Genomic DNA, 17,303 nt, shown 5'->3' with positions numbered 1-17,303 from the left:
GAACCAAAGCTATTTTAAACACACACTGAAGTTGAATGGCAGTCTCAGTTCTAATGCATTAATTAAGATAATCTAAAATATGTTCATAGCTTCATTATAAAGATTATCTAAATAAACACATACACACATAGAGTGGATTCCTAAGAAAACATCCATATATCACACTTTGAGAAACACTGCTCTTTACAATCATTTTCCTACCTCCAGTTCCTAGCAATGTCTGGTATATGTATCAGTAATTTGCCCTCGTATCTGCAAAATGCTTTGTAGTTCACAAAGCCCATTACAAAGATTTTCTCATTTGGTCCTAACAACAATTCTGGGTGAATTATCTATTTCAAAGATAAGGAAACTAAGGCTGGGTGGTACTTCTTCAAGGTAGTTTTTCTTTTCTTTTTTTTTTTTTTTACAGTACGTGGGCCTCTCACTGTTGTGGCCTCTCCCATTGCGGCGCACAGGCTCTGGATGCGCAGGCTCAGCGGCCATGGCTCACGGGCCCAGCCGCTCCGCGGCATGTGGGATCCTCCCGGACAGGGGCACAAACCCGTGTCCCCTGCATCCACAGGCGGACTCTCAACCACTGCGCCACCAGGGAAGCCCAAGGTAGTTTTTCTTCAGGAAGTTTCCCACAATTGCCCACTCCCATCAACTGACTCACCTCTGAATTATATTATGTGTTTTTTGCTCCTATAGCATAGCTCTCTATATTATACTTCAGGCATCACCATTCTCTGTGTCATTTTCTGTTCACCTGTCCGTCTCTTTGACCTAACCTTAAAGTTCTTCATATGTCAGTAGCACATAACAGATGTTCAATCAATGCCCAGTGAGCTCCTGTAATACAGTTATGGAGACTAAAGGACAGGGAGGTTAAAATGAGCTCAATACCACGTAGCTTATTTTGGCAGACCTAGAACTCCGACTCACTCACACCTCCTGAGATCAAATTCAAGTCACTGTTCCTTTAGTCCATAACGCTAATATTTTGGGCAATATTACTGCTTCATAGGAAGCAAAAGAACAAAAACTGCATTCCTTCAATGCTAAAGTATTACGAACCAAAACATAGATATGAATATAATTTACGCCCAAACATCAAAAACATTTTCCACCTGTGAAATAAATTGTCTACTGAGATCAGTTAACAGGGTCAGGAATCTATTTTTATACTGACAAAAGAGTATGGGTTTTGCTTATTACACTAGCTTCTCTAGGTCATATTTTTTTTCCTAGACAGAGTTCCCTGATGCTCTTTTGCTTTGTTATTTTTAGTATCTAATTAAAATAAGCTAAAGAAACAATTTCTCTGAAATCAATTTATGAAATCCCTGGAAAAAATTAAGAGCAATCATGAGTTTTAACTGTATAACTATCTACCAGATCAATGAACCACAGGCAACAAACACCTTAGTGAACCTCAATGTCAAACCAAAGCCTTGAAAATCAGCACAATAACAAAAAAGAAAAGTTATTGGTAAAAAAGGCTTTGCATAGAATAATTATGTTACCAAGGGTCATAAACAGGACTATAATCAATGGTCTGCTCAGTCTCATAAGAATCTCAGAAAAAAGTTACCACAGGGAACTAAAGTTTAGGTTTATTCAAAGTAAAATTAATTTGCTTACTATCACTCTTCCAAACTTCAGAAATAATTTTGCTCAGTTATTCCATTTATAGTTCCATTTACAAAAACCCCACAAAACCTCAAGTTAGTCTGTATTATAGTTTACTTCCGCTAGTGATGAGTTACAAAGTTACTCTGAGATTTACAAATGGGACAGTGCCTCCCTCTCTAATCCCTGTTTTACTAATAAGCACTTTTATTTAAGAATCACCTTTCTTCTTACATTTCAAGTGCTCTCTTTTCTAATGTATAATTTTTCTTATTTGGTTTCTCTTCTTTAATCCTACTATTTTTAAAAAGCTGAGATTGCTAATAATAAGGAAGCACAAATTTAATAGAATCCAAAGTTATCAGTACTTAATAACCCAGAAACACCAACTAGTAAAGGTAGGCAGATAAAAACAAAATCATGGCTTTGGTTAGCTGTATAGATTTGTGAGAAACAGCTTGACCAACTTGTAAACCAAAAATAAAAAGCTCTGCATATTATTATTTTCAGTTTTGAGGCCACCTTTTAATCACCCATTAAAATTATACCTTACAGGGCTTCCCTGGTGGCGCCGTGGTTGAGAGTCCGCCTGCAGATGCAGGGGACACGGGTTCCTGCCCCGGTCCGGGAGAATCCCACATGCCGCGGAGGGGCTGGGCCCGTGAGCCATGGCCGCTGAGCCTGCGCGTCCGGAGCCTGTGCTCCGCAGCGGGAGAAGCCACAGCGGTGAGAGGCCCGCGTACCGCAAAAAAATAAAATTATACCTTACAGATATAAAAGATAATCTTTAAATATTACAATTATAAGAAGATGAAAAATTATACCTTTTTATTTAATAAAAAATCTATATTCTACCTCTTCCCCTATTCAATAATTAATATATCAATTGTAATATATATTTGGGTGAGTTTAACTTTTTTAAAGGCTGCTAATCAATTGATTTGATGAATCTGGTTTTCCTCACAGGCTGGAATGGGAATGGCTGTCTGGGCCTTCATACTATCCATATCTATACTGCTACTAAATAAAACAAAAATCAAAGCCGCAAACTGGCTAATTAAATTTTTTGGGGGTTTAGTACCTAATTACTACTTCCTAATACTTTTGTCTTCTTTCTTGAGAATAATTTTGTTTGCATTTTCTAGCAACCAGATTTTTAAAGCAACGCTCAATTGTACCACCAATTCATTATACACATCTGTTTTTAAAAGAGTCTTAAAAGTATCACCGGGCTTCCCTGGTGGCGCAGTGGTTGAGAGTCCGCCTGCTGATGCAGGCGACACGGGTTCGTGCCCCAGTTCGGGAAGATCCCACATGCCGCGGAGCGGCTGGGCCCGTGAGCCATGGCCGCTGAGCCTGCGCAACCGGAGCCTGTGCTCCACAACGGGAGAGGCCACAGCAGTGAGAGGCCTGCGTACCACAAAAAAAAAAAAAAAAAAAGTATCACCAATTTTGTTTCTCATTGATCGTTTTATGTGTTATTCAGGCTTGCTTATTTATTTATTTATTTTCTTGGTGGTAATCATCAAGACTGGGGAGTTGATGGGGAATATAGAGAGAACTGGGCAAAAAACTCAGAACTGATTTTCCTCTTTTAAAACACTGATCCACCGAGATGAGACAAGAGTAGTTTAAATTTGGGATACTTTTTAGAAGAACTCTTGTTGCTTAGCATATGTATAAGGAAAACTTTCAGGTTTTTTTATTTAAAGATAAAATAGTAAGTGCCCATGTCTATTGAACACAATATTATGATTAGTAGCTCAAATTATCACTTACCAAACTTACCCCAGATTGGTAAAGTTATTCATTTCAAAAAAAAAATTTTTTTTTTTTGTTTTCCGGTACGCGGGCCTCTCACTGTTGTGGCCTCTCCCATTGCGGAGCACAGGCTCTGGACGCTCAGGCTCAGTGGCCATGGCTCACGGGCCCAGCCGCTCCGCGGCATGTGGGATCTTCCCGGACCGGGGCACGAACCCGTGTCCCCTGCATCTGCAGGCGGACTCTCAACCACGGCGCCACCAGGGAAGCCCCAAAATTTTTTTGTATAACTCCACACTGCTAGAAAAGTTGCAGGAGTCATACAAAATATTCCCAAGTTATCCTTTCTCCAGATTATCTAAATAACAACATTTTACTACATTGATTTTATCATGTTTCCCCTCTTTTTTTTTTTAAGGTACTATATTTACTGATGTTCATACTTAGGGTCTGAGTTTAGGGAGGGCTTTAAGAAGTTCAAGGTTTATAATTTTTTTAAATAAATTTATTTATTTATTTATTTGGTTTTGGCTGTGTTGGGTCTTCTTTGCTGCACGCGGGCTTTCTCTAGTTGCGGCAAGCAGGGGCTACTCTTTGTTGCGGTGCGCAGGCTTCTCATTGCAGTGGCTTCTCTTGTTGTGGAGCATGGGCTCTAGGCATGCAGTAGTTGCATGTAGTATTGCAGTAGGCATATTGCAGTAGTTGCAGCACATGGGCTCAGTAGTTGTGGCTCCCGGGCTCTAGAGCACAGGCTCAGTAGTTGTGGCGCACGGGCTTAGTTGCTCGGCGGCGTGTGGGGTCTTCCTGGACCAGGGATCGAACCTGTGTCCTCTGCATTAGCAGGTGGATTCTTAACCACTGCACCACCAGGGAATTCCCAAGGTTTATAATTTTTTTATTTGCTAGTTATCTTGCTCAAGCAGCCCTTTATACTCCGGATGCACCTGTTTCACTAGCTTTGCTTGTGGGATCTTCAAAAATGTTCTGTGATTGATTCATAGTATTAAAAATCCTTCTTGACATAAAGTGTATCATGTTCTTCACCATGAGACTGCCCATGTTTAGTACTGCTATGTCAGTGGGCTTATACCATTTATCTTGTTATAACTCATCTGACTGCTTTACTTCTGTAGTGTGGGGCTTAGGAGCTCAGGTTCTGAAGTCAGATATCTTGGGTTTGACTCTCAGCTAAAAATATCATGGCTGAAGGATGGTATATTAGTTAAACGTCAGGTTTAGGATTTAGCACTGAGCTACTAGGCAGCCAGGACAAAGAAGGTGGCTGCGATTTCCTCAGTAGGAAGTCTATCAGTTTGTAAGGGCTGTAAGAAAAATGAAACATCAGTGTCTCAGCAGAAATGGCTTTGACTGATATCAATACAAGTTTTTAAAGAAAATAAAGAGCCATTCAATGTGTGTCTATTTCTAAAATCAGCCCTGGATAAAAGAAAGGGGAGAACGATCATTTTTCGTGGATAGAAAAGGTATGTTAAGTGCTCCATGGAATTAACCTTATGGTATGCTGGTTTAATACAGGCATCGAGCTTGAAGAACTTTAATGGACAATCCATCTGGCTATAAAAGAGTCCAGGAGAGGAGATGATGCTCAACTTGTGTACCATATATCCCTAGAGGTTCCACAAAGGCATCTCAGGAGCTGCTGTTAGGGGCAGGAGATGTAGACAAGACCCAAGTCCTTTCCCCTCCACACACAAGGATTCAGTCTGAAGAGCTCAAGCTATTGTACTATTTAGTATATTCCTTCAATACAAACTGAGTACCTACTTGCTCAGCATTTACAGTTCCCATGAAAGAAGACTTTCAAAAATAATTATTTGTTAAATGACGATACAAATATATCCCACTCTCGAAAGAAATATAACATCAATCCCACACACATACATTTTGTAATTACTATCTCAGAGTATACTTCTCAAATGTAAGCACAGGCTGTCAAGGGCAAATAACTGTAATCCAAAGCAAATTATTTTAAATTCTTTGAGCCTCAGTTTCCTCACCTGTAATAATACCACCTACCTTGCGGAGTTGTTACAAGCTTTAGAAATAATGAGCCAAGCATCAAGCACAGGGAACAGCACACAATAGGTGCTCAATAGATGGCACACTATCATTATGATACATTGTTGCAAATGGGTTTCTGACAAAGCAGAATGGTGGATGACTTCAAAATGGGAGTTATTATTGAAAACCTAAATAGCTTATACTACTCAACCAGTAGATACCTAGTGCTCCACCTCACCTCTCACCGCTCAGCTCTCCCACTCTCTCCTCCACCCATTTCAACCCTGATTCAGTTCCACAAACCTACCACGTTCACGCCAGCTCTTCACAAACACACTTCCCTCAGAAAACACTTGTTTTTATTCCCTCACTGGTCATCTCTATTCTTTAAATCTTAGCTTAAACATCACTTCCTCTAGAAAGACCTCCTTGACCAGCTGAGACTACAAATAACAATTTTTATTTGGACCTTAACGTTTCTTTTCTTTCAGATACTGATGTCGAAGAGGCTCAGCTATATATTGAGATCTATTATACTGACAATGTATTTTTAGCACACGTAAAGAATTCCTCTGATTTACTTTGCAAAGAGGGCACGTGCTCTGTTTAAATTGTGTTTCAATTTGTTCAAATTATATGTAAACAGAAGTGCCAGTTATTGTAAAGTTTTCTACTTTCTACTCGTATGAAAAATTTTATAGGACAAATTGAACTTTCCAAACAAACAAAAAGTACTGATGTTGAAATTGATAATTTGATAAGCAAATTCAATATTCGTAGGAAACATTATATATCTCTAAGAACAAAATTATGGAATCGACTAAAATAAGTCTATAACTAAGTGATTTGTTGAAAAAGAAAATTTTCTGCAATTCAACTTTGGGAGGTCCTTTGGAATAGTTGCATTAAATGAATGGTGTAAGCCTCTTCTAACTAGAAAACCAAATTCTAGTCAAGCTAGCTAGAATATTAATATATTGTTCTCACCTTAATCTTTTAAAGTCTTATATCATACCACAGCAACAAACTTGGTTCAAAATTATTATATTTTATGAACTGAATAAAATACTGGAGGTGTTCCTGAATTCTATTGAAAAATCTGGCATTTCTCTAATCACTTTGGTGACTGCATTGGGTGACAGGCCATCCAGGGTGAAGGACACCATTACTGATCCTGCCTCAGACCAAGCTGGTGTCCATTCTGACCTAGAGCCTGAGATTCCATAATTCACAATCCAGAGCAGTACAAGGAAGGACCAGAGGTTCTTGCTTAGTAAAGAAAATGGAAGCAGCTGGTTTTAAGACTAAAATAGCTGCAGAGGATAAGTTACTTGACAGTGAGGGCAAAGAGAGAGAGCCAAAGACCAACTCTTATAGAAAAGGAGGTCAAATCCCCCCACTCCAATTTTCCATTAAACGAGTCAGATAACATTACCAGTACTACTGATAATGATAACAACAATGAAAATAATAATAGTAAAAATAGAAAATTTATTAAAGGTTTATTATACTTCAGGTACTATTCTAAATTATTTAATAAATGTTATTTAATACTTTAAGTATAAGCTAGACATTATTATTCTTAATTTATACATTAGGATATTGAGTCTCCAGAAACTTAATTTTATTTGTCCAAAGTCATATAACTAGAAAGAGCTAAGGCCAGGATTTAAATCCATCCCTTCTAAGTATGAATCTCACTCTCTTAAGCTCTACGAAACCTGATTTACTTGATGAAATAGCCCTCAAAGAAATAAAAGGGGAAAACCAAAATCCATGCAAAAAAAGAAATATGTGATAGTCAACAGTATCAAATGTCAAAGGAAAATCCAGAAACACCCTAGAGAAAATTACTGGATTTGGCTCTGTCCAAAATGCACAGTATCCATAGTTGTATGGTGGCACCCCAATTTCATAGGATTAAGAAGTGCTTAGATAACTGCAGATGTCTCTTTCAAGAAAATCAGCAGTGAGGGAATACGTAAAGAAATATGTCAACTGAAGAGGGAAAATACTAGGGAGGGGATACATGTAAAGACACCATAAATAGGTCATCAGACTCAACCTCCCACAAGGTTTTTATGCAGCATTGTTCCACAGCCCTCAATTCCTAGCCCCTCACCTCCTTGTACAATTCCTTGATTTCACTTGAGCTCTTCCATGCTTCTCTCTACAAGAAATGCCCTTTTCCAGTTTGCTTTCCTTGTGAACTCCAACTTTTCCTTCAGCACACAGCTCAAAGGTCACATTCTTGGTGAAGACATCACTGACCCTCATTCCAAGAACAATTTCCATCTTTACACCTAAGGAACTTTGTATCTAATTCTATAACAAGTCTATCTCCATCAAAAGTTGGTTTTCTACAGTCGGGTACCAAACAGAATTACCTTTGAAACCGCAGTATTTAACACAGTGCCTGGCATATTCCTCTTAAAATATAGTATCCAGAACTGATCATAATTTTTTAACTCTAGTTGAGAAAATATTTTAAAAATCACTTAAAAGAGAATCAAAGACTATTACTACCCAACTATTTAAACAGTAGTTCTTATTTTTAAAAATATACAGATGGTCAACTAAAGAGCCTTCATATTGGATTGGCACAGTAAAATTTATTTCGATTGTAAATCAGCATGTTCCTTCAAAACACCTTACTTTTTTATATTGGATACTAAAAATTAGCAGTTCTGATTCCAAAAATAAATATGTTCTTCAAGAACTAAAATTATTGTCTTTTAAAAAAATTATTTTCACAAAAGACATTCAACTGGAATTCATTTAAAAATATAACCCCATCTTTTAGGATGTCTGCCACAGTCTTAATTATGAAAACACCGTTCCCTTAGGGAACTAAGCCAGTGAGAATCTCGTCCCGAATAAGAGCAAACCAGAGAAAAATGTCTCTGTTTCTGTTGATTATATCAGATAATGGTCTGAAATGAAAAGAATTCCATTCATGTCCATCGAAGCTAGGATGCACAAGAAGCAAACCTCTGGACCCTGAGCAGAGGAAAGATAAAGACAAGAGCGATGGAGTGCACTACCTCAGGCTTAGCTCTCCAAGCTAGCACAGGGTCCCATTTAAAATACTACTGATCAAGTTTTGATCCAATAGAACATTCTGTTATGTTTAACATTCCATAGGCAATCATTTCTTCCCCTTAATCACTATTTATTGCTTCCACCAGAAGAACTTTCTCATGGGTATATTGCTAATTATCACAGCTTCCTTCTGGTTGTGATGATTATTTACTACACACAGGAATATGGCAAACAGAAGTGAGGACAAAAATAACCTACTGTTTAAGCTATGGCCTAATGTGGGGAAGTCAGGAGCATTCATATCTAATTTCAATTCCTAAAATCCATCTCCTAAAGGTTGAGGCATCATTTTAAAGATATCCATAATAAACAGATCTATTGGAGAAGATTCATTTAAAACTTATCCTTCTTGAAGATTGCCCTTCGCCTAAAACCTAATTGACAGTTCCGGTTGGATCTGTTTCTCACACAAAATGTCATTTATCTTTTTGACCACAGGGATAATACACTTACTCTCCAGGATGTACCATAATTTATGTAGAAATGCTAAATATGTGATATATTGATACTAACCAGAAAGAAACAATATAGCCACATAGCTATTACATTCATTTTGATAACTCAAATTACAAACAAAGAGTCGGTGCCTAAATAGGTGATTTATTTCTACACGTATTTTTAAAAATATGTATTTGTAAGAATATATATGTCCTTATCTGAATGTAATCTTGAAGTGAGCTTTTATCACATAAAAAGAAGTTTCAGTGTCACAGTTACATACCAAAGACCCACAAGAAACAAATAGTCCCTGGGCAGAAAAAGGTCAAGACCCACATTCTTTGATAAAAAAAGAATCTGAACAAAGTTGACAGCATCTTTGAAAAAAAAAAATGTATGTCTTTGACCTCAAATAGAAGCCCCTCAACCCCAGGGCTCAGTTGTACCTGGGATGTTACATTTAGAAGGAGCAATACAGAGACAACACACTTGCCCACTGTGAGAGAAAAGATGTATGTCCCTTTCTAAGGAAAAGGAAAGACAGAGACAGTAGAGACAGGAAGAAATATAGTTGGGAGACCAGTTAAAACTTGGGAAGCTTGAATGGGAGAAAATATTCTTAGAGCCCTGATTCAAGATTTAGGATGATTTAGGAATTATCCTCGATGTCAGCAGCATTTGTGAAATACCTGGATCCCAAGATTAAAACAGGAATAAAAGTTCTGACTTTTGACTAGGTTCTACCTTGAAAAGAATCTAAACTAGCTGGCTATGGAGGAGAATGGAATAGTAGGAATACATTTTCCTTTTCCCCTATCCTGGGTTTTTAATTCAGTTCTAGGCAAGCAGGGTTAGAAGACCTCTCAGATTTAGGCATAAAATGACCAACTTGAAGAATTATCTACAAGAAACTCTAACAAATCACTCAAGGAAGGGGGAGGGGAAGGGAGAACAGCACAGTTCTAGGCATATTCGATAGAGACTCATCAGTGCAAAAAGTCTTTTTACAAATATGATAAGAATAAATAATAATTTTTTAGTTTCTAATCAAGATACTGAACTTGAATGTTTTTATAGATTTTACTGAATTGGGCAACTATTTCTGTATTTGTAAGCTGAGACTCTGGTGTTTTGTGAAATAATGAAAAATTGCAAAAGATAGGAAATTTGATAAAGAATTATATAATAAGATCTTGCAATCTTTGCTCAGAATTCTCCATTCTTGAATCAGATTGTTCAAGGAAAGGTGACAAATTGATTCTTGAGATCATACAGAATAAATGAAAAACCACAGAAATAATTTTAGAAACAATATTTTTTTTGGTACTTATTACATAGTGAAATAGGGAAATCAGAACCCTTAGGGCTTTGAAGAAATAAAAATATATATTACGATCTTAAAATTTTCTGGTTTCTCAACAGGCCAATACATACAATATTATATGTCTCAAAATTTAAAAATTTAGCTATAGGCTTGTTTTTTTTTTTGCAGTACGCGGGCCTCTCACTGTTGTGGCCTCTCCCATTGCAGAGCACAGGCTCCGGACGCGCAGGCTCAGCGGCCATGGCTCACGGGCCCAGCCGCTCCGAGGCATGTGGGATCTTCCCAGACCGGGGCACGAACCCGTGTCCCCTGCATCGGCAGGCAGACTCTCAACCACTGCACCACCAGGGAAGCCCTATAGGCTTTCTTTTTACATCAAAATGGTCAGAGCAAGGACACAATGAAAAGTTGAATCAATAGAAGTAACTATCTTTGATGTCAATGCCATGATTTCAGTATCTATCATGGGTCAGTGACAAGAGCTGCAAGATTTTAAAGGCATCCTACCAAAGTTTGAAAACTCAAGATGACATCAGCATATTAACAATACAAAGATTACAGGTATGTTAGAGCAATAAGAAGTTACTATAGCACCTATCTTATCAGTTATAGACAATCTATATCCACAGGGACACTGTTAGAAATCTTCAAATATGTCACCGTTCTAGAGGAGAGGAAAGGAGAGGGGAAGGGAGGGGAGGAGGGGGAGAAGAGGAGAGGAAAAGGGAGGGGAGGAAGGAAGGAAGGGAGGAATGGAGGAAGGAAGCTAGGAAGGAAGAAAATGACAGAAGAGAAAAAATCCTTCCAAATAAGATAAGCCTGGAAGGACAACATAACAGGCATTTATCCAGGCATATATCACACTAATCCACTCTGTGAAATAAAACACTTAGTTGACAAAAAGAAAATGAAAATTCTCAACTTCTTTGCTTGGTGAAAGGGGACCAAGTCGTCGACTGCCTTGAACGTCCTGTTGGGAAACAAACCATGTGGCATACCACAAAGTTTTCCAAAGTGTGTTACGTGTGTACATGAGATTATTTTTTATAAGGACATGAACACAGTGTGTGTATGTGTATGTGTAATTTTCTGTCTATGGCTGGTGATACTTGATTTTCCACTTCTAATAGGAACTTAGTTTTTTTGGTTTTATATATATTTAATATAAAAAGTGATTCTATTTAAGAAGCAATCAGATCTCCTCTACCAACTCTGTGCAATGAGGTGACTGGCCTTCCTTGATGAACATGAAATTTCAAGAAACTGGGATTTAGAACATGAGAGGAAAAAATAATCACATAGATCACATACAAAGGATCAGAAATCAGAACAGTGTTTGACTTTTCCATAGCAATTCTGCAAACTGGAAAACAATGGAGCAATTCCTTCAAAATTCTGAAGAAAATGATATCCAACCCCAAACTCTGTACTCATCCAACTACCAAACAACTGTGAAGGTAGTAGAATAAATTCCCTCTCAGACACACAAGAGCTCAAAATCTACCAGTTCTTAGGAAGTTACTGCAAGTTGTGCTTGAGCAAATCAAGAAAGAGTTTAAGACACTGATCCGAGAAACAGGAAAGCCAACATAAAAGAGGGAAATCCCAGAATGATGGCAAAGGGAAAAAAATGCATATAGTTCAACCTAGTATATCAGAAGTATATGGCATGGAAAAAGTGTGTGTGTGTGCGTGCGTGCATGCACATGCATGCACATATTAAGAGCTAGAAAGAGGAGTGTGGTAAGAAAATGCTTAAAACTAAAAAAATCAAGAAAATACTACTATATATAAAATATATGACTAATAAGAACCTGCTGTATAGCACAGGGAACTCTACTCAATACTCTGTAATGGCCTATATGGGAAAAGAATCTAAAAAAAAAAAAAAAGAGTGTATATATGCATAACTGATTCACTGTGCTGTACACCTGAAACTAACACAACATTGTAAATCAACTATACGCCAATAAAAATTTTTTAAAAAAAGAAAATACACACCGTTTGTGAAGACACAGAGGTAAATATCAAAATAATAGGTAAACAGAGGCAAAATTAGTTGCCTCTGAGAAGGAGTACAGAGAGGATGAGAACTACTTTTTTTTTTTAAATAACAAACTTGCTGAACTATTTGACTCTTTACACTACTATATACACTATATAAGACCTGTAGTAGACATCTAATGACATATAAATTCAATAAAAAGAAAATGTTTTTTAAAAAGAAAAGAAGGAAGGAAGGCAAAAAGGAAGAAAGGGAAAGGAAAGGAAGGAGGGAGTAAGAAAAGACACAGAGTCCATGAGAGAGGGCCAGATGCACTTAACACAGACATTTTAAGGTCTCAAGGGGGCACTTTGTGGAGACAGGAACAGGATCTCCACTGCACTCCTGTTAGAGACAGGCACTCTCAAGGCCATTCTTCTTCCACAAATGAGACAAAAACCAAACCAGAGTGAGCGTAACTGTTCAATATGTGCTTATATTGTTCGATTGTTGAGTTATCTTTTTAAAATTATATATAACACTGTCCCAATAGTTCTCTACTTGCTCTCTGGATGATATGCCATAAACTACCCTTTTCTGAATAATGTTCAGTCTTGAAATTGGTAATGAAATTGGTGATCAGTAATACCAGTGTGTTGTAGAGAACAGAAAGAAGAGTATGCTAAGATTTAATTATAAAAGAAATAATTCTTTCAGATGTCTTTATTTACTCTGAGAGTCAAAGACCCTTCTCCATGATTCTAGCACTCTCCCTGCCCATCCCACTTCTATCTCCTAAGAATATAACCTTGAGTCCCTCTGTCTATAATTTAGGAAAAGTTATTCCCTCTCCCTAATGACTTATTTATAATTGTAAAAGCAACATTTGCTAAACTGTAAAAGCAACATTTTCTCTGATACTGACAAATTACAGGTAAATCTCAAGTCTCAAGATAATGCTTTATGACATGATTATTCTCACATACTTTCTCACCACTCCTTAGAAGAAATGACAGGCCAATGTGTTCACAATCCAAAGGAGGACTATTAACTGGCACAAAATTGCACTATTTTGTCAGTATCTTTCCAAAACAAGCTAAGCGTCCCAAGTATGAATAAGCCCTGTAGTAAACATGTGATGATGAATTCATTCTCTATTTTTTAAATGGGATGAGTCAGATTTTCAGACCTTTAAGATAATTTAATTTTCATTAAACACTATTTATCAGTCACCATAACGCCCAAGCACTTTCCAAAATGTCACAAAGGCAAAATCCCTGCCTGTAAGGTACACACATCCTCTCCTTTATTAAGTACTACTGTGAGCCAATTATATAAAAATATGATTGCCGACATTTCAATACGAAAGAAATAGGAAGATGTGATAAAGAATAAGGAGGGGAGAAGCGGAGAAGAAAACCCAGTTAGGGTGGCCAAGTTAGAAACAAATGCTCTCTTTAGGACTTAAGAGGCTCTTTTGGAATAAGGGTTATAGTTTGAGTATTTATCTTTTTATCCCTACAGCCTAGCACAGAAAGAACGTGGCACACCCAGGAAATGCTCAAGAAACATTTGCTGACTTAATCTAAGAATCGAACGAGGCCTATTTGGGCATCCATTGTGCCAGAAAGTATTATCCGAATCATTTTTTAGACACAGCTATGTTGGAGAGGCAGCACAAGGAAAGGCACAGCATCTTCTCTGGAAACAGCAGTTCCTTACCTGTTGTTGTACTGGTACTTGCTGTACCACCTGTGTAGGCACTGCTGCTTGACTAGCCACAGATGTCTGTAAAGTCACTGTCGAACCTGTGTCCGACCCGGTCTCTGATGTCTGCATGATGGTCTCTGAAATTTATTAAAATAGAAAGAAAGTTTAAAATGCTCTCCTTATATGACTAGCTGCATTACATTTGTTCTTAATATCCTATACTGAGACGAACTTTCCACTCCCAGAATACCTCTTACTCCACCCAACATACTCATGATATTCCACGCATGTTTAGAGTCATGTTGCCCACTTTTAAAATAAATACAGAAAATTACTAATCTACATTTTAAAAATCTCCATTAGTACCTCTTATTTTGAGGCTATAAAGGTTGAACTTCATTGAAATCTACCTTCCTTAGGCCTCATCTGTTATAAATTGTCTCAAGCACAATATAAACTAGTCATATTATAAATTATGTCAAGACACAATTCTCAGAACACAATCCTAACTGGATGCAAATACGTCATAAACTGTACTTTCTAGACACTTTTATAAACTACAGGACGTCACTGGAGGTGTACAATTTAGAATAAATTGTTTCTAAGGTCCTTTCCAACTTTCAAACTTACTATTCACTGATTTTTAAAAATTAATGTATATCCAAAAACCAGCTGATATACCCTAAATTTAGCCAAAGGATCAAGCTCACTAATTTTCTTGGCTGTGAGATGATATGGTACTAAAATTAAAGTTTAATTATACTCTACCCAAAGACAGCCAAACAGCAATAATGTTTAATATTTTGAAAGGTAAGAAGGATCACTATTGTATAAGTGAGATTTGTAAACAAAGACATGAAATTTTACCTTCTCTCATTCACAGTTCAACATGGTACATTTTTCAGTTCTCATGTGCCTGTCCTACTAACACACGATTAAATTTTACAGTGTGCACTCTAACAAGTATGGTTTCTTAGACCTTGATATTCCCTTTTGTTACTTATGCAGTCAATATAATAAATGTTAATTTCTTTGCTACTGAGCAGGGATCCTTGGGGGGGGGAAACAATATTTAATTGGTAGCCTAAGAAAACTACTGTATCATGGTTTAAATCTGTGAACAGTATGGTGAACATTAATTTTCCCTAAGAAAATTCTGAAAGAGTATTCAGGTCTTTCAAGCAGAAAATTAACCCCTCTCAACATCTTTTGTCACAGCATGACCTCTTCCAATTTTTTCCCCAAACCTTTTCTATCATCTCATTCAATTTTAGAAACAGACCTCTGAAGATATCTAATCTACACTTATTTCATAAATGAGAAAACTAAAGCCCAGAGAGGTTAAGAGACTCACTCAAGGTGACAGGACTAGAGAAAGGACTAGGCCTTTTCAATCTATGCTTTCTTTACTTTCTAGACCTTGACATTGGTATCACTTTACGTGATTGACTATTCTTATTCCTTTGTTAGTCAAACCCCTAAAGCAGCACAATAAAACTTAGAGCATACAAAATATACAGCAGTAAAGCTAACATGGATAGAGTATTTAACACATGCTATGTCCTCTTCTAAATGCTTTACATGTTAATTCATAAATAAATCACTCCATGTAACAACCCAATGTGGTCTGTATGATTATAATCTACATTTACAGATGAGGAACCTCAGGCAGAAAGACTGAAGGTAGCTAGGGGCTTAAAAAACAAGGAAAGTGATGGAGACTGTGGCTATCACCCCACTTATTTGGGCCAGCTAATGTTTAGTTCAAGGAAATTGTTAATTTATGGGAAGGCTAAACTATAGCTGCCAGTTTTTCCAATTTTCCAAAAGAAGATTTTTATGTGAAATCTCTCAAGATGGTGGCTAATTAATAAAAAATGTAGCACTGATCTCCAAAGATACACACACACACACACACAAACACACACAGCCCTTTGTACTAGTATTAAGACCACGGATATGCCTGAAAATGTTTGAAAATGACAGTATTCACTATATAAAATTCTTGCCTAATTAAGATTACTGGAGGACTAACAGTTCTCGAAATTGGGAGAGGGGATACACACAATAGGAACCCTATCTGTGCCTCTTCTTCTTTATTCCATTGTAGAGGGAAAAAACTACCCTCCCCCAAAAGAAAGCAAATGCCAGTGTCCTTCGATTCATTACATGTTATGCTTATAGACAATTGATGCCATTTGTGCTACAGCAGAGGGCTATTAGTGAGAATGAGGTGATGCCTTTCTGCAGGGAATGAGGACCAAACCAGATTTTAGATATCATCTTCAGTGAGTTTTTCTTAGCTTCTCTTCCCAACTCCAAGACAGGCCTTTGTCAGTTTAGTACACAAATGAGGAACACAGAGTTGCCAATTATGGGTTCTTGTTTAAGCTGTTCAGTCAAGGGGTGGATGAGATTCTTACAGTTAAGTCACTCAAACTAAAACACCCTCCTGTTTATCCCAGGGTTGGCTGAGAACTTTATCGAGGCTCTCTCGTGTGTCCAGGGGTCTGTACTGCAGACCAGCCTACACACCTTTTTTGGTATATGACCCATAATATGACATCCACTGTTTTAGACCAAATACACATAAGAATACACATAATGAATGTCTAAAAAATTAAATGTACTTTTAAAGCAATTCCTCAATAAATCACCCGAGAGGGCTTATCTGAAGATAAAAGGCATAGATTTGGAAACTGGCTTCCTATGGACCATATTAGACTCGATCGATAGGCTTTGGCACAGAGTAACTACAAATTAAAATTCTTAATCGTCAACCTTTAAAAATCGAAGATTTTGTGTTAAAAACCAAATTTCCAGATTCTTGTGAAAAATCTGAAAATCTAGAAAAGGTGAGCCCATATTATGTGTTTTATACACAAATTATTTAGATGACAATACATATTCACTGGCTTGGCCTTTATAGGCATTTGAGGCATAAGAGCAATACCTAAGCTTTGACTACTTTACTAATAGAAACGTGTAACTAGATGATCGGAACTAAGATCTTCCTCATTTTACAGATTGTCAACTGAGGCCCAGAGATGTTAAGTCGCTTAACCAAGGTCAAACTATGGGAAATAGGAAAGTGGGAAAAGAGGGTTTGGACATAACACTAAAGCGCATGCACTAAACTACCAGACGAAAGTCTTTGAGTTTCATCAGAGATACTGAATAGACAGACGTGAAGGGAGTAAAGAAAAGCAAACTGGTGAACTTTTAGAATCAGAAAGGAGGAAAAAGATCCCAACTATTTAATAGGAGCAACCTTTACAGAATAGAGTGGGGAAAAGCAGATGGATAGAAAATGATGGCTTATATAACTTAGAGAGTCACAGAGAATTT

The 17,303-nt window shown here is 37.3% G+C and overlaps 1 protein-coding gene across 17 annotated transcripts in view; it reads right to left on the bottom strand.

Annotated features, from left to right (window-relative positions):
• The window catches only part of RFX3 (regulatory factor X3), a 289,212-nt gene that overhangs the window by 143,086 nt on the left and 128,823 nt on the right, over positions 1 to 17,303 (bottom strand). For all 17 annotated transcript variants that reach the window (XM_079927662.1, XM_079927671.1, XM_079927672.1 and 14 more), the window contains one exon: positions 13,968 to 14,092. In XM_079927662.1, the coding sequence (XP_079783788.1) occupies positions 13,968 to 14,084 (117 nt within the window). In that variant the 5' untranslated portion in view covers positions 14,085 to 14,092. The remainder of the gene's footprint in view (positions 1 to 13,967; positions 14,093 to 17,303) is intronic.

This window comes from Stenella coeruleoalba, assembly GCF_951394435.1.
Source record: "Stenella coeruleoalba genome assembly, chromosome: 7".
In the NCBI taxonomy this organism is placed as follows: Eukaryota; Metazoa; Chordata; class Mammalia; order Artiodactyla; family Delphinidae; genus Stenella; species Stenella coeruleoalba.
Note: the sequence above shows the minus strand (reverse complement) of the source record. Positions and strands in the feature narration are given on the sequence as shown.